Source organism: Ranitomeya imitator, chromosome 8 (assembly GCF_032444005.1).
Source record: "Ranitomeya imitator isolate aRanImi1 chromosome 8, aRanImi1.pri, whole genome shotgun sequence".
NCBI lineage: Eukaryota > Metazoa > Chordata > Amphibia > Anura > Dendrobatidae > Ranitomeya > Ranitomeya imitator.
The window spans coordinates 41,770,117-41,791,577 of record NC_091289.1 but is presented as its reverse complement, the minus strand read 5'-3'; the positions used below and the strand labels follow the sequence as shown (position 1 = coordinate 41,791,577).

The 21,461-nt window shown below is 48.5% G+C and overlaps 1 protein-coding gene across 2 annotated transcripts in view; it reads right to left on the bottom strand.

Annotated features, from left to right (window-relative positions):
- TSEN2 (tRNA splicing endonuclease subunit 2) overlaps positions 1–20,604 on the bottom strand; it is a 35,176-nt gene extending 14,572 nt beyond the window's left edge. The window contains exons 1-10 of one of the 2 annotated variants that reach the window (XM_069736783.1): positions 20,550–20,604; positions 17,638–17,836; positions 12,991–13,072; positions 12,533–12,569; positions 10,748–11,204; positions 9,504–9,581; positions 9,367–9,417; positions 7,397–7,535; positions 998–1,034; positions 342–453 (exon numbers count right to left, since the gene is read on the bottom strand). In XM_069736783.1, the coding sequence (XP_069592884.1) occupies positions 342–453; positions 998–1,034; positions 7,397–7,535; positions 9,367–9,417; positions 9,504–9,581; positions 10,748–11,204; positions 12,533–12,569; positions 12,991–13,072; positions 17,638–17,823 (1,179 nt within the window). In that variant the 5' untranslated portion in view covers positions 17,824–17,836; positions 20,550–20,604. The remainder of the gene's footprint in view (positions 1–341; positions 454–997; positions 1,035–7,396; positions 7,536–9,366; positions 9,418–9,503; positions 9,582–10,747; positions 11,205–12,532; positions 12,570–12,990; positions 13,073–17,637; positions 17,837–20,549) is intronic. The other variant, XM_069736782.1, reaches the window with a different exon arrangement.
- Between the last annotated feature and the right edge of the window lie 857 nt (positions 20,605–21,461).

Below are 21,461 nucleotides of genomic sequence, written 5' to 3'. Positions count from 1 at the left end.
GAATAATTTTGCGGGTTTGCTTTGGGGCCCAAGTCTAAGGTTATAATTTTCAGCGACTGGTAAGGGTCTGTTCTGGGGTCTGAATTAATTTAGGGGTCTGCTATATTTTTCCTAATAACAAGTAATATCTCATGGGGTAAATAATTCTACAAAATGTGCAAACTGTTAACCAGGCGACCACTTGGTGTTCGGCTCGTGCCTTCACCTGACCGTGGTCAGCCACCTCTGGCCTTTACCAGAGGTGGCTGCACGCAACCAGAACTGTAGGTTTTCACTCTACGGCTAATCAGAGGGATTGTATTATGTTATTACATATGTCATCGCAGCAGGTTAGTCCTTACCTTAGACACATTCATGGTCGTCCTGTTCAGGCCAGATAAGGACCTCCAAGTCAGGGGCCGCAGAGGACGACCCTCATAGTTCTCATCCACAAGCTCTACAATCACTGAGTAACTGTAAGGAGGCGAGAACAAGGATTATTCTCAACATCAATCAAAGCTTTTGGCTTTTGCAATTTTTTGGAGGAGGTGGAGTGACCGAGAATACAGCAATATTGGTACTTCAATTTTTTTTTTTCCTTTACCAAGTTGAATAATTTTATGGTCCGAGAGTTACCAAATATTTATCTATTTTTTAAATATGGAAAATGGGATAATTCATATATATATATATATATTTTTTTTTTTTTTAATTTAATACTTTGTACTTTTAAACTCTCACTGTATTTGCTAGGGCACTTGAACCCTCGATCATTTGATCGCATGTATTATATACTGTAATTTTAGTATTTCAGTAGATGGGCTTCACACACTGTGCCCCACACGGTAAACCACTGGCACCCTGCGATCGCTTTGCAGACAGCCAATGGGCGCTCAAAAGGAAAAAATGAAATGGATGAAATTTAGATGCACAAAACCAAAACATCTAAGCCAATTAATGTCACTTAATTAAAGGTGCATATGTTAATTAGATTACACATTCCATAATATGTACCAACCTGGCATGGTAGAACGGAGGCCCCTTACGATACAGCACTGAAAAACAAAACAAAATATGGACATTTAACAGCAGAAAAAAATAAATATATTAATTAAAAAAAAAAGGAAAAATAGGGATTTTTGTGTGTACTCACCGTAAAATCCTTTTCTCCGAGCCACTCATTGGGGGACACAGGACCATGGGTTATGCTGCTGTCACTAGGAGGCTGACACTAAGCTGAGACAAAAAAAGGTTAGCTCCTCCCCTGCAGTATACACCCTCGTACTGGCTTCCAGACACCCAGTTTAGTGCAAAAGCAGTAGGATATTAACAATATAACAAGTAACATTAGAATATAACATGTCAAACAAACAGTCAAGATCAAAAAACAAGGTCACGAGCCGAAAGGCTACCAGGGTGGGTGCTGTGTCCCCCAATGAGTGGCTCGGAGAAAAGGATTTTACGGTGAGTACACACAAAAATCCCTATTTCTCCTTCGCCTCATTGGGGGACACAGGACCATGGGACGTCCCAAAGCAGTCCCTGGGAGGGAAACAATACAACCAAATAACTCCGTGTACCATCTGACTACAAATGCGCAACGGCCGCCTGCAGGATACGCCTGCCAAGGGCCGCGTCCGCAGAGGAGTGAATGTGAACATTGTAATGCTTTGTGAAAGTATGCAGGCTGGACCACGTTGCGGCCTTGCAAACCTGCTCCGCTGTAGCCTGGTGCCGGATGGCCCAGGAAGCACCCATCGACCGAGTGGAGTGAGCTCTAATCCCCGCCGGGATAGGACTGCCCCTGACCCGATAGGATTCCTGGATAGCAGATCGGATCCATCTGGCTATCGTGGATTTAGACGCAGCCAAACCCTTTCTGTGACCCTCCGGGAGCACGAAAAGGGCGTCCGATTTTCTGAAGTGAGCCGTTCTGGAAATGTACCTCCTGAGGGCCCTTACCACGTCAAGAGTATGGAGAGCCTTCTCGACCCTATGTTTGGGCTGCGGGCAAAAGGAGGGAAGAATGATGTCCTCATTAAGGTGGAAAGATGAGACCACCTTCGGAAGAAACGCCGGAGAAGGACGTAGGACTACCTTGTCCTGATGAAAAGCAAGGAAAGGAGCCCGGCAGGATAAAGCGGCGAGCTCTGAAACCCTTCTGATGGACGTCACCGCTACCAGGAAGGCAACCTTCCAAGAGAGGACAGAGAGCGGAACGTCTTGAAGGGGTTCGAACGGCGGTTCCTGGAGAACCCCCAGGACCAAATTGAGATCCCAGGTCTCTAAAGGCATCCTGTAGGGAGGAACAACATGGGAGACTCCCTGAATGAAAGTCTTGACCTGAAGGTTGGTGGCGATCCTACGCTGGAAAAGCACGGATAACGCTGAGATCTGACCTTTGAGGGAACTCAGAGCCAAACCGGAGTCCAGACCCGACTGAAGGAAATTCAAGATGCAAGGGATAGAGAAAACGAGCGGAGGGTGACCCCGGAGCCTGCACCATGAGAAGAAGGTTTTCCAGACGCGGTGGTAGATGGAGGCGGAAGACGCCTTTCGAGCACTTAACATGGTGGGGATGACCTGCTGAGAGAAACCGGCGCGAGTTAGAATCCAGGTTTCAACAGCCACGCCGTTAAACGTAGGGCCCCTGAGCTCTGATGGTAGATCGGTCCTTGGCGAAGCAGGTCTGGGCGGTCTGGCAACCGCAAGGGAACGTCGGCTACGAGCTGAACGAGCTCCGCGTACCAAGCGCGACGAGGCCAGTCTGGGGCGACCAGGATGACTGGAACTCCCTCCGTCTTGATCTTTCGGATCACCCTCGGCAGCAAGGGAAGGGGAGGAAACACGTATGGGAGCTGAAATTGATGCCACGGAGAGATCAGCGCGTCCACTCCTATGGCCTGGGGATCCCGAGATCGAGCAATGAAGTTGTGGACTTTGGCGTTCAATCTGGACGCCATCAGATCCACGTCCGGGGTCCCCCAGCGAAGACAGATCTGGAGAAAAACCTCTGGGTGGAGTTCCCACTCCCCCGAGGCAAGGCCCTGGCGGCTCAGGAAGTCCGCCGCCCAGTTCTCGACTCCCGGAATGTGCACCGCAGAGATGATGGAATGGTTGGTTTCGGCCCAACGAAGGATGAGGGAGACTTCCTGCATCGCTGCCCTGCTGCGGGTACCCCCCTGGTGGTTGATGTAGGCCACCGCCGTGACATTGTCCGATTGGACTCGTACTGGGTGACCCGCGAGCAGGGCGTGAAAGCGACTCAGAGCAAGTCTGATAGCGCGGATCTCCAGGATGTTGATGGGAAGTTTGGATTCCCGAACTGTCCATCGGCCCTGGGCAGAGTGGTGGAGGAACACCGCCCCCCAGCCAAGAAGACTGGCGTCGGTAGTTACCACTAACCAGCGGATCGGGAGGAAGGACTTCCCCTGGAGAAGAGATGGGCCCAGGGTCCACCATACGAGAGATTGTCTGACCCGCGGGGACAGGGGGCAAGGGTGGTCGAGAGATGAGATACTCCTGTCCCAGTTGTCCAGCAAAGCCTGTTGCAAGGGACGGAGATGGAGTTGAGCAAAAGCAACTGCTTCGATTGTGGCAACCATCTTTCCCAGGATCTTCATGGCGAACCGAATGGTTCGCGGGCGGGGATGACAGAGCGTTCGGGCTCCCTTCTGAAGCGCTTGGGCCTTGGACCGAGGAAGCAAGACCAGTCCCCTCGAAGTGTCCAGGATCATTCCCAGAAAGGAGATCCGACGGGCCGGAACGGGAGCGGATTTGTCCCAGTTGATCAACCAACCTAGGCGCGAAAGAGAATCCAGGGTAATTTGGACGCTTGACTCGCAGGCTTGAAAAGACGGGCCCTTTATGAGGAGATCGTCTAAGTAAGGAAACACGACGACTCCTCGAGAATGAAGGATGGCCATGACAGCCGCCATGACCTTGGTAAATACCCTGGGCGCCGTGGCGAGACCGAAGGGTAAAGCCGTGAACTGGAAGTGGTCCTCCCGAATGGCAAAGCGGAGGAACCTCTGATGAGACGGGAAAATCGGAATGTGAAGATAGGCATCCTTGATGTCTATCGAGGCTAGAAATTCCCCTCTCTCCATCGAAGAGATGACCGATCTGAGCGATTCCATCCTGAAGTGCCGGACTCTTACGCACTTGTTCAGGAGCTTCAGATCCAAAATGGGCCGCACTTTTCCGTCCTTCTTTGGCACGACGAAGAGGTTTGAGTAGAAACCTTTGAACCTCTCGTGTTCCGGGACCGGGACAATGACCCCGCTCTGGCGGAGGCTGTGAATGGCGCAAAGAAGGGCGCGAGACTGAGCTGCCGAGCTGGGAAGACGAGAGGGGAAGAACCGAGTTGGAGGAGGAGAGGAGAACTCTATCTTGTAACCTGACGATACCAGATCCCTGACCCATTCGTCGTGCACGACGGAGAGCCAGGCTTGCTGAAAAAGGAGCAGACGGCCGCCTACTCTGATGGTATCGACTGGCGCCGTTCCCGAGTCATTGAGACGAGAATCTGGGAGGTCTGGACCCTCGGGATCTGGGTTGTCTAGGTTTCCCGCGCCAGGAAGGAATAGGCCTGAAGGAGGGACGAGCATCTCTGTCGGTGCGAGCGGATCGGTCCGATCTGGGAAGACCGGTAGGATTGGACCAGGCTGAGCTGGTACGAAAGGGCCGAAAGCGAAAGTAAGGCTGGCGCTGGAAGGCTGCCTTGGGCCTCTGTTGGGGAAGGAACTTGCTCTTTCCCCCTGTGGCGTCGGAAATAAGCTGGTCAAGCTTTTCGCCGAAAAGCCGCCCGCTTTGAAAAGGGAGGGAGATCAGAGATTTCTTAGAGGAGGAATCTGCACGCCAATCTCTGAGCCAAAGAGCCCTTCTAATAGCGATGGCGTTGGAAGCCGCGGATGCTGCGCAGTTCGCCGCGTCGAGGGATGCGAACATCACATAATCACTAGCCATGGCTAACTGCTTAGCCAGGTCCGCCATCTCGGACGGGAGGTCCTGTTCGTTAATGGATTTCGCTAGAGCATCCGCCCAGGAAACCATAGCCTTGGACACCCAAGCCGCTGCGAAGGAGGGGGACAGGGAAGAGCCAGAGGCTTCATACACCGAACGAGCTAGCGAGTCTATCTGGCGTTCGGTGGGGCTCTTAATTGACGCGCCTTCCGGGACTGAAAGAAGCGTTTTGGAAGCTAGGCGTGAGACCGGCGGATCTACTAAAGGAGGATCCGTCCAGTCTTTCACGAGATCCGCTGAGAAGGGATACTTTGATAGCAGATCCTTTTTACCCGTGAACCGCTTATCTGGATGCTCCCTGTGACGCCTGACTATATCCAGAAAGGTTGGATGTGAGGCAAAGGATTTGTGGGAACGTTTGGATCTGGTAAACGAGACCGCGTGTTCCGGAGCGGAATTAGCGTCATCCTCCACCTTAAGAGCGTGATTGACTGCTACAATGAGGGAGTCGACCGTAGCTCTGAACTCCGGAGCCTCCGGGTCCAATGATACCTCAGACTCATGTTCAGAGTCGGGAGCGCTGTGAGCCCCCAAAGAGGGTGAGCGAGAGGGGGAGCTGTCAGATTCTGAGCGGCGGGGAGAGCGTTCAGGAGAGGTAGTGCGGATCCGTTTTCTGGAAGACCGAGCCTCTTTATGGAGAGAGCGGCCCCTGCTGACCGACGATTCCCCTGCTATGGAGGGATCTCTTAACGCCTGTAACGGGTTACCTCGTTCCCCAGGAGGATTTTGAATGGATTTGATGGCGTTGGCTAAAAAATCCACGGATTGAGAGAGAGAAGCGACCCACGGGGGGGGACTAGGTACGCCAGAGTCGGTGGCGGTGGAGGGCTCCTGGGCACATGGGGCATCGCAGGCAGAACAGAGGGGGGAACTTTGAGGCCTAGGAAGAGGGACCTGACAGGTGGTACACGCAGAAAAAAAGGTTGTATGCACCTTAGAGGATTTTTTAGATCTAGTCTGCGACATGACTCTAATGCACAAAAAGCCACAGGGGCTATAAATTGGCCTGGGAAGCAGAGGGCGGCGCTGCAGAGGAGAAGCTGACGATGTCTCCTTACCCCGGTCCTGTGTCCCGCTGTCCTGGGAAGCCGGCTGGGAAATCAGAGACAGGGAACTAGCTGCACGTGGGCGCTGTGCTTCCGAGATGCGGCAGAGCTGAGCTGCGGCGTGTCTGTGAGGACCAAGATGGCCGCCGAGATCAGGGGGGAGATCTCGGCGGCTGCGAGAAGCGCCAGGGACCGGGGGCGGCGCCGCCGATGACGCGCAGCAGTGGGCGGAGCCTATCGGCGGCGACCAGCGGCCAGGCCGAAGCCGGGGACTAAATTTGCGGCCCCGGCCCGGCGCGCGGCCGCAAAGGGCCGACGACTCGGCCCACCATACTGCGCTGCAGCCCGCCAATGTGCCAGGTTGAGGAGGAGCCCTCCGGACCGCTGAGACCCCCCCATCCCCCACGGAACACTTACCCCTGTGGAGGTGAGAGGAATCTAGCGCTTGGGAGAATAGCTGGGACGGTGCAGGGGTTGGGAAGCCTCAATCCACCAGCCCCTAGAGAGAGGGGTGGAGAGGAACCGTCCACCACCTGAGTCACACAGAAACATTGGTGATGCAGTGTGGTCTGCACGGACGCCACGGGGAATAGGGCCACTGTACAGCCGAGGGTAGAACCTGGTGGACAGGGCATATGTCCGGCAATAAAAAAGGGCCTGGCTGCAGAGGAGGGTACTGGAGGAAAACACCAGTGCTCGTCTGTATAAAAAAGGGGAGATCGGGGCCCATTTAGGGGAGAAACCGTCGCCCAAAAAATGTCAGCTCAGGCAGTGGCTCCCACGTCGCAGGAGAGGATACGGAGAGGAGAACTCCCGTGCTCGCCTGTTGTTGGTTCGGGGGAGATCGGACCCTGAAAGGACCCGTCGCCCCCTTCGTCCGGAAAAGATAAAAAAGAAAAAATTCGTGAAATTAAAAATCAGTGTGCCTCCTACGGACACTAAGCTTAAACTGGGTGTCTGGAAGCCAGTACGAGGGTGTATACTGCAGGGGAGGAGCTAACCTTTTTTTGTCTCAGCTTAGTGTCAGCCTCCTAGTGACAGCAGCATAACCCATGGTCCTGTGTCCCCCAATGAGGCGAAGGAGAAAGAAGTATGAAATCAATTTTCTGGAATGCTGAGCAAACTGTGGGATAGAAGACTTCGTGATCTCAGCTGTCAAAATTAACAACTAACCTGAGCACCATGTTAGAAACTGCCGCGATTCAGTCATACGTTTTTCTATAGCGCCATGTATATGTAGCCGAGATATAATGTTTACAATGCTGGACCTTATTGCACTGCTGGACTATGAGCCATCACATGGGAAAAATACAGGTCACCTATGGAAAGGTGTGCGATTGACTTACACAGGTCAGTCCCATACTTCAGGCCCACTTTGGGCACCCAGCCCTTACATCGGAAGTGGTGATACGCCATATAACGCGTCTGGAAGTTTTCCTGTGCTGAACTAAACACTTCCCACAGTTTTACTATAGTTAAAGGTTCCTAGAAAAAAAATACAAAAAAACAAACGATATTAATTCTAAATGGTGTAATAGGGTTAAATATTGGCATTCTACATTATACAGGTATATGCTGGACAGTAAATCAAGGTAAACCAAAGAGACTTTCTTTCAGACAACACATGCATTTAACGGGTTATTTCCATCCTCACATATGGGTATTGTCAGATAGTACTTATAAAGACAAGCAATTTTGCAATTTACTGCTTGTTAAAATTTTCAGCCATTCTTGAGATATGAACACTTTTGCTTGCAGCTCATCGTCTTGGAGACCGACCACCGCTGCTAGACAGCAGAACCTAAGCAGTGCTTACAAGATTGCTAGCCATCGGCCTCATCCATCTTCGGTGCTGTGCTTACAAGCTAGACAGCAGCGGTGGTCTGTAACCTAGGCAACGAGCTGTAAACAAAACAAAAGTGTTAATATCTCAAGAATGGCAACAGATTTTAATAAGCAGTAAATTGCAAAAGTGCTTGGTTTTACACGATTTATCAGACAACACCCATCTAGAAAGATGGAAATAACCCTCTAATAGAGTAAAAGACACTACAAACTATAGCAAATTACATTATTCTGAATTTAGCTACCTTTAAATGTATTCCTATATGAGAAGCACGTTCCTCCTTCATCTTGATGACTTCCTCACTATCTCCACTATTCCTGTACTTTCTCCCGTGATAACAGGTAATGGAGTGGACGAGGCACAGCAGAACCTCAAATATCCTTACTTAAAAGGACTCCAAATGAGCAATTCTGTGGTGGGGGTTACTGGGTAATCTAGCTAGAATTAATGAGAGTGAATGGAGAAAGCATCGTTTCAGCAAAACTTTTCGGCTGAATATAGGACATTTCTCACAAAGGTCTGTAAGTCTTTTATGAATTCGAGAGCTTTGTAGAAATGTTAAAAGATCCTCTCCCTTTTCTCAGTGTTACAGATAGCAAGAATGGAGAGTATGTACGCAGTAGATAAGTGGGGAAAGCATGTATAGTCTCATGGAGGGCAGAGAGAGTGAGAGGCCATTGACTAGAAAATATTTGCACCATAAATAATGCCAGCCTCTAGTCAAATAATCACAAATATGGTGCATGTAAAAATGTGCAACTTTTTGTTTGTGTTACATCAGAAAGTGGGGAAAGCATGTATAGTCTCATGGAGGGCAGAGAAAAAAAAGCTACAAAAAGAGAGAATAGCACATGGTGAAGAAATAAATTAGGTACTGGAGCTCTGCTGATAAATAAAAACAAGTGAAGATGAAGAAAGCAGCACACAGAGCTCACACTGAGCAGGTACTACAGGGAGGGACACGCACGAGAAAAATCAGAAACTTGGATCAGGCTGCAAACGGCATATTAGGGGAGGCTGAAAATGAATAAAGGAATGACAATTGCTGGCTGCAATTTTATTACCTAAAAGGTAAACATTAACATATGTTAAAAAAGAAACATTTTTTTAGGTAAAAGGTCCATAGCTTTTAAAGAAATCTTCTGGATAAATTGACAGACTGGGAGGAATTGATGACAAAGATGAGTGTTTCTTCACTGGGGTAAAAAGTGCATAATTTAGTGAGAGGCCATTGACTAGAAAATATTTTCACCATAAAAAATACCAGTTTCCAGGAAAATAATCACAAATATGGTGCATGTAAAAATGTGCAACTTTTTGTTTGTGTTACACCAGAAAACTGTTTTAAAGGGAATGATAAAGACCCAACAGTAGGTGAAACACATTGGAGGGGAACATGATGATAAATCCCCCCTTGGATTTGTATCTGGAGTGTTGTGTTACGTCTAAGACCACCTCAATACATCTTACCTTTTTAGACGTGATGGACAGGCACCCCAAGGCATATACTAGGAAGAAGGCCTAAAAGACAATGTGTTATGAAACGACTAAGTAATATAAATGTTCTATGATTCTACACGAAGCATTGGAGGGAATATCACTCTTACTTCTTCATGGCTTAACTGTAAATACTCCAAAATTCTGAATGGATTCCGGTGGCAAACCAACTGCAACTTCTTCACTTCCTAAATAATGGGAGCAAATCAATGTATATAGTTAGAGATCAAATTATAAATTTGTATGCTATACTTTATTACCTTATTATTCCTCCTTCTTTCCCAAAGACGATGCTGCCATCTTGTTTCAAAGATCCCTACATTGCCTCCATGCAAACTGCGTATAGGACTTTCCCATTCAATCTCCTGCATTAGGGAAGATAGCATACAAAGTCCCATAGCAGATTGTTTGCATACAGTGTACGGATCTTGCTAAGCAGCAATTAAAAGCAGCTTCTAAAGGAGCATGAACTGGGCATTGAAACTGCACTTTCAACATGGTGTTTGGGAGAGAAGGAATCTAAAGGAGGTATTGATCAATTATAAAATAAAAGTGTAGTTACTCTTTAAGGGTTGTGTACACAAGTGAATTTTCAGTCCAAGTTCGATTCGGCAAAACATCAGATCGCATCTGGTCCAATGTTATGCTACAGGGAACAAGTCTGATTTTATTCCTCGGATATTCGGAGCACACTTTGCCAAGCAAGTCAATGAGTGCGTGGAGAACATCGGACTGCACTTGGATGACATTGGAGTGCAGTCCGATTTCCACTCCTCGGCTGGCCTCGTTTTAAGTCATCTGCTCTTTATAGTTGAAACAACTAGAAAAAGTTATCAGCAGAGCAAAAAAATAAAACCAGCAAAGGCACTGCAAGAAAAAGACCGCAGGCTTTTTCATATAGTCTTCACCTAGGAAAACCTCGGTGGCTTCGCCATTGGAATAAAGGCGTCGTGTGCAAATACCCCTTATTTCCCAAACACAGGACGGAGAGACAGGAAGGGTCCTGCTGCCTCACATTTACACCGAGAAGCTGGAGCTGCATCCCCTTATTCTAACAAATACACAAGACAGGTTTTCATTGAGGACTGACTTTTGCATATAGAAAGGTGATGAGTAGTGATGAGCGAGCATGCTCAGAGGTGTTATCTGAGCATGCTCATGTCTTTATTGAGTATTTTCAGTGTGCTCAAAAAAAAAATGCTCAAGTCGCCGCGACTGTTCGACAAGGATTGTTGAAGATTCAACACAATTTTTACAACCTGGTTGGTGGTAATGTGGTCATGTGTATTTTCATGGGTAACACAGGAAAAGCTCAGCAGTGTAAAGTGCCAGGTCCACTGTGCACAAAACTTACACCTCTGTCCTCCTCCATGTCTTCAGCCTCCGCTACAGTTTCCTCTTCTACCATGACGTACTCGTGCCCACGATCTTCCATTACACTTTCAGGCTCAGTGTGAACAGTCTGTTTTTCAGGCTTACATCCACAGTGGATGATAAGGTCATCGTGCCTATGGCAGTGCGTCTTCTCGAGAGCTTCTTTGCCCTGCTGAGTGGCTTTGTGATTGGCGCCGGGGTCGGAGCCATACTGAGACAAGGGATCATAATGAGGATCTCCTTCTCGAACTACACAGTCCTTATTAGGAGACTTGGGTTGTAGCTCCTCTATGTCACCCTCCAAATTTACAGTCTCATCTTTTTCGCCTGGCAGATTAATCGGAGTGGTGTAATCGCCAATTATTTTGTCAATTGACTTTGAGTCCATGTTCCGTCCTCTTAACAGTTCTTTGGCCCATTCTACGTGATGCTGATACCTAAAAACAGAGAATCATTTTCCAAATTAATTATTAATAAAATGATGTAAAAAAAAGAATAAAATCAATGGATAAAAAAAGTCACATAAACAAGTAATCTAAACCCCTGGCCGATGTGTATGATTTCTGATTATCGGCTATTATTACCGGTAAGTTTGTAATGCTTTGATCTAAACACACAGTAGTACTATTACCACCCGTTTATCTGACATTTTAGAAATATATGGCAGATCTAAATGGTATCTGTCAGCACAAAATGACTGATCAAACCTAGCACAGGTGTTCTGGGCAGTTCAGTACAACTTCCAATCTACTTGTTATCCCTCAATCTCCATCCTACTTTTCTTTAATTAAAAGCTCAGACTTTATATAGTCAAAGAAAAGCAGACATGGATGTAAAACAAACAAAACCGAAGATAAAACCATAAAAACTGCAGTAAATAAACAGTAATAGTGCATGAAAATTATATAGGGTGCTTAGTAAACGTGATTTTGATTAAAACTAAAATGTAAACCATCTCGCCGCGTCAAGGTGACCCTAATCAGGATGGTCCTAACCTCTAGCATTAAAAGCTTACCATGCCGAGAAGGACAGAGACACCAACTAATGGACACCCAGCCATGGGGAGCTATATAAACGTAATGTCCAACTCAAAGAAAAGGGAGCCCACCCCCTTATAGCACAGAGAGCAAAAACGTGAAACAAAAACCTAAATAAATTAAATGGAATGTAAGTTGGTATGAATGCAGCATGTACTCGCATGTTCACAGCGGCCACTAAATAGACAAAAAAGCCTTGATGTGATGGGATGGCTTTTACGTTTTTTGATTAAAAAAAAAAATCACATTTAACATTTGGTAACGATTTAATAACAGAGGTTAGGACCATCCAGAATAGGGTCGTCTTGACGTGGTGGGATGGCTTTTCTCAAAATCACGTTAACTAAGTACCCTGTTATTTTCCTGCACGATTACTATGTATTTATTTATTGCAGGGTATTTGCTTTGTTTTTAACTTCGGTTTTGTCTGCTTAGTGGCCAGTGTGAACACGCTCCTACATGTTGCATTTATACCAACTTACATTCCAGTTCATAGATGGAAAACAAGTAGGTGGCAAGATGGATTAAACAGATTGGCCACGCCAAGAGTGCACGGAGCGCCTTTGCTGGGCGTGAACAGTCATTTTGTGGGGACAGACTCCTAAGCTAGAGGACTGAATGGATTTGTGGTCCTATTAGATCTATGGCCTACGGTAATTAAGGGGGTTATGTAAAAGTCTTGTATCTTATTGATAAAAGCGATAAACTTATGGCCAGAATTTACTTACTTGATGGATGAAATAACTGGAAATTTAATTCTGGAATCTGAAAAAGAGGAACACGGGTTAGTGTTGGAATATTTTCCCGTATTTATCAGTGCTGATTGTGGATTTATTGGACAAAAAATCCTTAAGGCCTCCATGCACTACACGTGCAATCTTGACCATAACGAATGATTGTCGGCTGCCTTGGTGAAATGAACGAGTATTAATCTTTGACCAATAGCCGACCGATGAACGTTCGCCATTGTTAAAAAGACCAAATCGGGCATGTTGGATTTTTTTTCGGCCAAACACACTCTGGATGTATTATTGTGTAAAATAATCCGACAAGATCAATGGAGTATAAGCCCAACCGTTCGTCAGCCCATATTTGTCCCATGTGTATGGGACCTATCGGCACCGAATCTCTGCACCCATGGTCTTTGCTGATGGATATATCAAGCTGCTGGTGATATTCGCTTTACCTTTCCAGCGCCTTCTCAGCTCCTCCTGTGCAATGTTGTAATCTGGTCTACTCCGTGACAAAATCCCTTTCCCAAAATATCCCTGGAGACAAAAAGACAAAAATAACAATTCCTAATCCATTCTTAGGTCTGGTTCCTATTTTCTGATCATCTCGTTTTTTGGGAGTCTAAAATGCAAGTTTATTATATTTTACCTACAATGGTCGTGCCAAATTCTTCATTTCAGCCCAAAGGGAAAGGCTTAGTTAATAGTGATGAGCGAACGTGCTAGGATAAAGTGTTATCTGAGCATGCTCGGGTGCTAACCGAGTGTCTGCGGTGTGCTCGAAGAATATGTTCCAAGTCCCCGAGGCTGTATGTCTCGCGGTTGCTCGACAGTCACAACACATGGAGGGATTATCGAACAAACCCCTTCAATGGTCTTCTGGTCATATAAGGGTGTGTGCAAATGGGAGATAATGTGTCCCTCAGAGACCAAAAGGTGTATGGTTTTGTTACAGGACCTTTCGGCATAAAAGTACTTTCACACATCAGTTTGAAAAAAAGGACAGGTTTGCAGGATCAAGTTTTCATTCGTTTTTGGTCATTGCGTCATTTTTACCACCAGTGTGTTATCAGTTTTTCTTATATGCAAACAAACATACAAAAAAAAAAAACTCAAAAAATTGATGGAGGTTTCTGAAGCTTCTCTTAGCTTTAGGCAGTGAAATACAGGCAGCAGACAGATGGTATTAAGGGTATTTTTTTTCCACAGACCAATAGATTTGGAAAAATTTGATTCTCAAGTCACATAAAAAAACAGACTTTTTTATTTGCAGGTTATCGGTCCAAGAAAAAAAGAAATCCACAACATGTGAACATGCCCTTAGACTATAAAGTGTACATGTTATACCCGTGAAAAGCATGGTTAGTGCAAACACATGAAACATGGACATGTACAGTAAATGGAGACTTAGATTGCAAGTAAACTGTGCCAAAAGTCAAAGGGAAAGTGGCAAGTGACTGGTTTTGTAGTAACTGAAAGATTTTGTGCTTTTGGTTTTTGCCTACAGAATAATAAAGGTAAGGCTAGGGTCATAGGACTGTAATAGCTCTCATCCGAGAGAATCGGGACGGTTATACTAATCACACTCTGATCAGAGCTTGATCTGAGTGTGACCAAAGCGTGACCAGAGAGTGGCCAGAGCGTGATCAGAGGGTGATCAGAGAGTGATCAGAGAGTGGCCAGAGCGTGATCAGAGGGTGATCAGAGAGTGATCAGAGGGTGACCAGAGCTTGATCAGAGGGTGATCAGAGAGAGATCAGAGCATGACCAGAGTATGACCAGAGCGTGATCAGAGGGTGATCAGAGAGTGATCAGAGCGTGGCCAGAGAGTGATCAGAGGGTGATCAGAGGGTGATCAGAGAGAGATCAGAGCATGACCAGAGCATGACCAGAGCGTGATCAGAGGGTGATCAGAGGGTGATCAGAGGGTGATCAGAGGGTGATCAGAGGGTGATCAGAGAGTGATCAGAGCGTGGCCAGAGAGTGATCAGAGGATGACCAGAGGGTGATCAGAGAGAGATCAGAGCATGACCAGAGCATGACCAGAGCGTGATCAGAGGGTGATCAGAGGGTGATCAGAGAGTGATCAGAGCGTGGCCAGAGAGTGATCAGAGCGTGATCAGAGGATGATCAGAGAGAGATCAGAGCATGACCAGAGCATGACCAGAGCGTGATCAGAGGGTGATCAGAGGGTGACCAGAGGGTGATCAGAGGGTGATCAGAGGGTGATCAGAGGGTGACCAGAGGGTGACCAGGGGGTGATCAGAGGGTGACCAGAGAGTGATCAGAGGGTGATCAGAGGGTGATCAGAGGGTGACCAGAGCGTGGCCAGAGGGTGATCAGAGCGTGACCAGAGCGTGATCAGAGGGTGATCAGAGAGAGATCAGAGCATGACCAGAGCATGACCAGAGCGTGATCAGAGGGTGATCAGAGAGTGATCAGAGCGTGGCCAGAGAGTGATCAGAGGGTGATCAGAGGGTGATCAGAGAGAGATCAGAGCATGACCAGAGCATGACCAGAGCGTGATCAGAGGGTGATCAGAGGGTGATCAGAGAGTGATCAGAGCGTGGCCAGAGAGTGATCAGAGCGTGATCAGAGGGTGATCAGAGAGAGATCAGAGCATGACCAGAGCATGACCAGAGCGTGATCAGAGGGTGATCAGAGGGTGATCAGAGGGTGACCAGAGGGTGATCAGAGGGTGATCAGAGGGTGATCAGAGGGTGACCAGAGGGTGATCAGAGGGTGATCAGAGGGTGACCAGAGAGTGATCAGAGGGTGATCAGAGGGTGACCAGAGCGTGGCCAGAGCGTGGCCAGAGCGTGGCCAGAGGGTGATCAGAGCGTGACCAGAGCGTGATCAGAGGGTGATCAGAGAGAGATCAGAGCATGACCAGAGCATGACCAGAGCGTGATCAGAGGGTGATCAGAGGGTGATCAGAGAGTGATCAGAGCGTGGCCAGAGAGTGATCAGAGGGTGACCAGAGAGTGATCAGAGCGTGGCCAGAGCGTGATCAGAGGGTGATCAGAGAGTGATCAGAGCGTGGCCAGAGGGTGATCAGAGGGTGATCAGAGGGTGATCAGAGGGTGATCAGAGGGTGATCAGAGGGTGATCAGAGCGTGATCAGAGAGTGATCAGAGGGTGACCAGAGAGTGATCAGAGGGTGATCAGAGGGTATCAGAGCGTGATCAGTGCGTGATCAGAGGGTGACCAGAGGGTGATCAGAGGGTGATCAGAGGGTGACCAGAGAGTGATCAGACGGTGATCAGAGGGTGACCAGAGCGTGGCCAGAGGGTGATCAGAGCGTGACCAGAGGGTGATCAGAGGGTGATCAGAGAGTGATCAGAGAGTGGCCAGAGCGTGATCAGAGGGTGATCAGAGAGTGATCAGAGGGTGACCAGAGCTTGATCAGAGGGTGATCAGAGAGAGACCAGAGCATGACCAGAGCGTGATCAGAGGGTGATCAGAGAGTGATCAGAGCGTGGCCAGAGAGTGATCAGAGGGTGATCAGAGGGTGATCAGAGAGAGATCAGAGCTTGACCAGAGCGTGATCAGAGGGTGATCAGAGGGTGATCAGAGAGTGATCAGAGCGTGGCCAGAGAGTGATCAGAGGGTGACCAGAGAGTGATCAGAGCGTGATCAGAGGGTGATCAGAGAGTGATCAGAGCGTGGCCAGAGGGTGATCAGAGAGTGATCAGAGGGTGATCAGAGGGTGATCAGAGGGTGATCAGAGGGTGATCAGAGGGTATCAGAGGGTATCAGAGCGTGATCAGTGCGTGATCAGAGGGTGACCAGAGGGTGATCAGAGGGTGATCAGAGGGTGATCAGAGGGTGACCAGAGAGTGATCAGAGGGTGATCAGAGGGTGACCAGAGGGTGACCAGAGGGTGACCAGAGCGTGGCCAGAGGGTGATCAGAGCGTGACCAGAGGGTGATCAGAGGGTGACCAGAGCATGATCAGAGCGTGATCAGAGCGTGGCCAGAGGGTGATCAGAGGGTGACCAGAGAGTGATCAGAGCATGATCATAGGGTGACCAGAGAGTGATCAGAGGGTGATCAGAGCGTGATCAGTGGGTGATCAGAGGGTGATCAGAGCGTGACCAGAGGGTGACCAGAGGGTGACCAGAGGGTGACCAGAGCGTGACCAGAGGGTGATCAGAGGGTGACCAGAGGGTGATCAGAGCGTGACCAGAGGGTGATCAGAGGGTGACCAGAGCATGACCAGAGCGTGATCAGAGCGTGGCCAGAGGGTGATCAGAGCATGATCAGAAAGTGATCAGAGGGTGATCAGAGCGTGATCAGAGCGTGGCCAGAGCGTGGCCAGAGCGTGGCCAGAGGGTGATCAGAGCGTGATCAGAAAGTGATCATAGGGTGACCAGAGAGTGCTCAGAGGGTGATCAGAGCGTGATCAGAACGTGATCAGAGCGTGATCAGAGCGTGATCAGAGGGTGATCAGAGGGTGATCAGAGGGTGACCAGAGCGTGATCAGAGTGTGATCAGAGCATGATCAGAAAAACTCAGATTTTCTCAGATCAGAAGATATGAAAAAAATATGTCTCCATCTTCTCCATTTTGTGAGTACATGAAAATCGTTTCTCAAGCACTCATTTTCTTACATAGCCAAGTGTGATCCAAACATCGGATGTAAATCGTGCATGCTGCGATCTAGAGCCAAACCTCACGCAGGTCGCTGTCACATGCAATCTGCATTGTCGTCTATGGCAAAACCGCTCAGGTGCAACTTTTCGACCAATGACGGAAGACGGAACCCCTTTGGAAACATTTGTATTTGTCACAATGTGGCACCATAAAAAAAGAATGTAATGCAAAACTGAATAACATATGGAGGTGTAGCGATTAGACAGTTCGCACCACAGAGTCAGCTGTCAATCAAAGTGCCAGGGTGGGCCTACAGCAGTCACTCACTCTATAGTGGGCGAAGCTCCTCCAATCACCGCCCCTATGACAGAAAGTCGGCGGCTTCCGGGAAAGGTTACATTCATTTTCTCCTAGTAGCTGCACTTTTAGTAAGGGGCCTATAGTCTGTTAGCCCAGGAGTCATGACATGGCTACCTTAGCAGTTTCCCAGGGGGTGAATGCTCTTACCTTTCCATACAGCAGCTCTATATCCTCCATGCTCCTCACAATCACATTATTGTTAATAATCTCTCCCTTACAGATCCGGAAATCCTTCATGTAATAATCATGGGCTAGCGGGATGGGAAAGGGGGATTCATAGGACTCGTACACCTTCCTCTTCCTCCGAGGAGCGTGGAATGTGGCCTGAGACATGGCCAAGCCTCTGCTGATATATGAGAATAAACATTGAATTATACAATAAAGAATACAGAAAGAGACAAGCCGCCATATATCCCATCGTTAGATCTGCCCCCAGCGAGGCTGATGTGAATTCCCCCCCATAACACTGAGGCCAGAGCCACACATCTGACATTCGCGGCACATGGACGGAGGGCGATGTCTGGACCAGCTGAGGGTATCCCAAACCCAATACCCTCAGCGAGGCTCCCTACCAAACCCAATGCCCTCAGCGAGGCTCCGGACCCAAACCCAATGCCCTCAGCGGGGCTCCCGATCAAACCCAATGCCCTCAGCGAGGCTCCCGATCAAACCCAATGCCCTCAGCGGGGCTCCCAATCAAACCCAATGCCCTCAGCGGGGCTCCCGACCAAACCCAATACCCTCAGCGGGACTCCAGACCAGACCCAATGTCCTCATCGAGGCTCCGGACCCAGACCCAATACCCTCAGCTGGACTCCCGACCAAACCCAATACCCTCAGCGGGGCTCCAGACCCAAACCCAATGCCCTCAGCGAGGCTCCCTACCAAACCCAATGCCCTCAGCGAGGCTCGGGACCCAAACCCAATGCCCTCAGCGGGGCTCCCGATCAAATTCAATGCCCTCATCGAGGCTCCGGACCCAAACCCAATGCCCTCAGCGGGGCTCCCGACCAAACCCAATACCCTCAGCGGGACTCCAGACCAGACCCAATGCCCTCAGCAGGGCTCCCGACAAAAACCAATGTCCTCATCGAGGCTCCGGACCCAGACCCAATACCCTCAGCTGGACTCCCGACCAAACCCAATACCCTCAGCAGGGCTCCAGACCCAAACCCAATGCCCTCAGCGAGGCTCCCTACCAAACCCAATGCCCTCAGCGGGGCTCCCGATCAAACTCAATGCCCTCATCAAGGCTCCGGACCCAAACCCAATGCCCTCAGCGGGGCTCCTGACCAAACCCAATACCCTCAGCGGGGCTCCCGACCAAACCCAATACCCTCAGCGAGGCTCCCTACCAAAGCCAATGCCCTCAGCGAGGCTCGGGACCCAAACCCAATGCCCTCAGCGGGGCTCCCGATCAAACTCAATGCCCTCATCGAGGCTCCGGACCCAAACCCAATGCCCTCAGCGGGGCTCCCGATCAAACCCAATGCCCTCAGCGAGGCTCCCGATCAAACCCAATGCCCTCAGCGGAGCTCCCGACCAAACCCAATGCCCTCAGTGGGGCTCCCGAGCAAAACCCAATGCCCTCAGCAGGGCTCCCGAGCAAAACCCAATGCCCTCAGCAGGGCTCCCGAGCAAACCCAATGCCCTCAGCAGGGCTCCTGAGCAAACCCAATGCCCTCAGTAGGGCTCCCGACCCAAACCCAATGCCCTCAGCAGGGCTCCCGACCAAAGCCAATGCCCTCAGGGGGCTCCCGACACAAACCCAATGCCCTCAGCAGGGCTCCCGACCCAAACCCAATGCCCTCAGCGGGGCTCCTGACACAAACCCAATGCCCTTAGCGGGGCTCCCGACACAAACACAATGCCCTCAGCGGGGCTCCCTACCAGTCTCCAGCTCATCACAAGAGAACCCCGAACACATGAAAAGCTGGAGACCAAGCCTCGCTGCCGGCTACTGGACTGCATTGAAACATATTAAGATGCACTTCTTGGGGACTATTTTTTTTAAACTTAAGTGCATGTAACAGAGGTTACAATTTTTTGCAATTAGTTTTCTTTTTTTTTGCATTATTTGCCCCTGTGTTACACAGTCTATTGTTAGCTTCAGATGAGTTACCAACAATCTATCAGCGAGCTCCTTCCTGACTGTCCAATGGGGGAGTTTCCACCTGTTTCTTTCTGAGCTCCTCTCAGCTTATTTATGACCACATCCAAGTTGAATGTGCGGGAAACAGAGGCAGCAAACCCAAAATGATTTTCAGCCCCACATCATTTCAAATAAATAAATGTCCCCACAGGTGGACAACCCCTTTAAGTGTCCTATGTGAGGATGTGAGTGTTCAGGAGGCCATCGTTCAGCGTCTGGTGGGCTTGTATACGCTATAGCTTCTCATCCACATGTAGGGGCTGAAATCTGCGGATTGGGGTCACACAGTGCGGTGATGGGACCCTGAGAACCATATAAAATTGCTTTGTCAAGGGAAAACATCACTGCTATTCCCTAATGTGCCCGCACTGCAATAATATTTTCCCACAGTGCTATTTTAATACCAATTATAATATTTTTTCTTACAAAATATATTACATTCAAAATTGCAAAAGTGTTCACACCCTCCAGGGCTCTGCTTCCAGTAACATCATGGCTACTATGCAGAATACGTGGCATCCTATTATACTGGACACTGGAGACCCCCAGTGACCCCACACTTAGGGGCAGGCCGCGGTATAATGAGGGGGGAGGGCAGTGGAGAGACCCCTTCTGATGTGATTGTGCCGATGACACAGAATTGCCCAGACAACCAATCAGGATCCACGTTGTATTTTTCAAGTCCAGTTTACAAAATAAAAGATCGAATCTGATTGGTTGTTAATATTCTCTGACTATAAATACACAGAAATGCGTCTCCATTACATTCACACTGAGGAGCTGTTTATGACGACGTCAGTCAGTCAGTGCAGAGAGTCTGACCGGTGCTGACAGTCATTTCTGTAAGTGACCCGCAGACGACACCCGCAAAAATAATGATAAAAAAAAACATTCCGGTGTCACTCACCCATGTATACACTCAGGAAGCCGAGCACCACGTGCAGCCACCCAGACCACGCCTACAGGAGTCATGTGACCTTACCGTAATGTCTGCAGGAGATGCAGCCTCTGTCGTAGTACCTGGATTATAGGCGCCTTCTCGATGCATTCCTCCTCCGGCTGCAGTCACACTAGCAGTATTTGGTCAGTATTTTACATCAGTATTTGTAGCCAAAACCAGGAGTGGGTGATAAATACAGAAGTGGTGACGTGTTGCTATTATTCTTTCCCTCTGATTGTTCCTCTCCTGGTTTTGGCTTCCAAATACTTAGGTAAAATACTGACGAACACTATAGTGTGACTTTTGATCAGTTTTTGATGCTGCAGATTTTCTGCACCCATGAAGTAATTTAAAAAAAAAAAAAAAAACGCAGCGTAAAAAAAAAATCCTCAGCAAAAACTCATCGTGTGAACCTTACTGGGGGGCCCACAAGGCATTTTGATGAACTTTTATTGCATTTTTTTTTCTGGAGACCAAAAAAAATTCACCAATTTTGGTAATTTTTTTCCCGCCATTTAATAAGCGGGTTGAATTACTTTTATATTTTTTGACGTGAGAAAAAAGGAGGGTTTTTTTTAACGTGATTCAACGTTTTTTTCTTTATTAGTATTTTTTTTATATTTTTCTTTTACACGTAATATTGTAGTTCCCGTAGAGGCCTGACGTTCGCTCGCTGGTTACATAGAGTGTATAAGACAAGTCTCCCATGAAGCCCGGCCTGGGGCTGAACGCTGCAGGACCCCCAAAATAGCGTAAAAGTGGCCTTCAGGAAGCCCTCCATTACCATGGCAACACTTGACAACATGCCTTAAAGGCTTCCAAGGTTTTCCTAGGCCGAAACACATCTGGAAAAAGTATTGTTCCTGAAGCGTATTCATT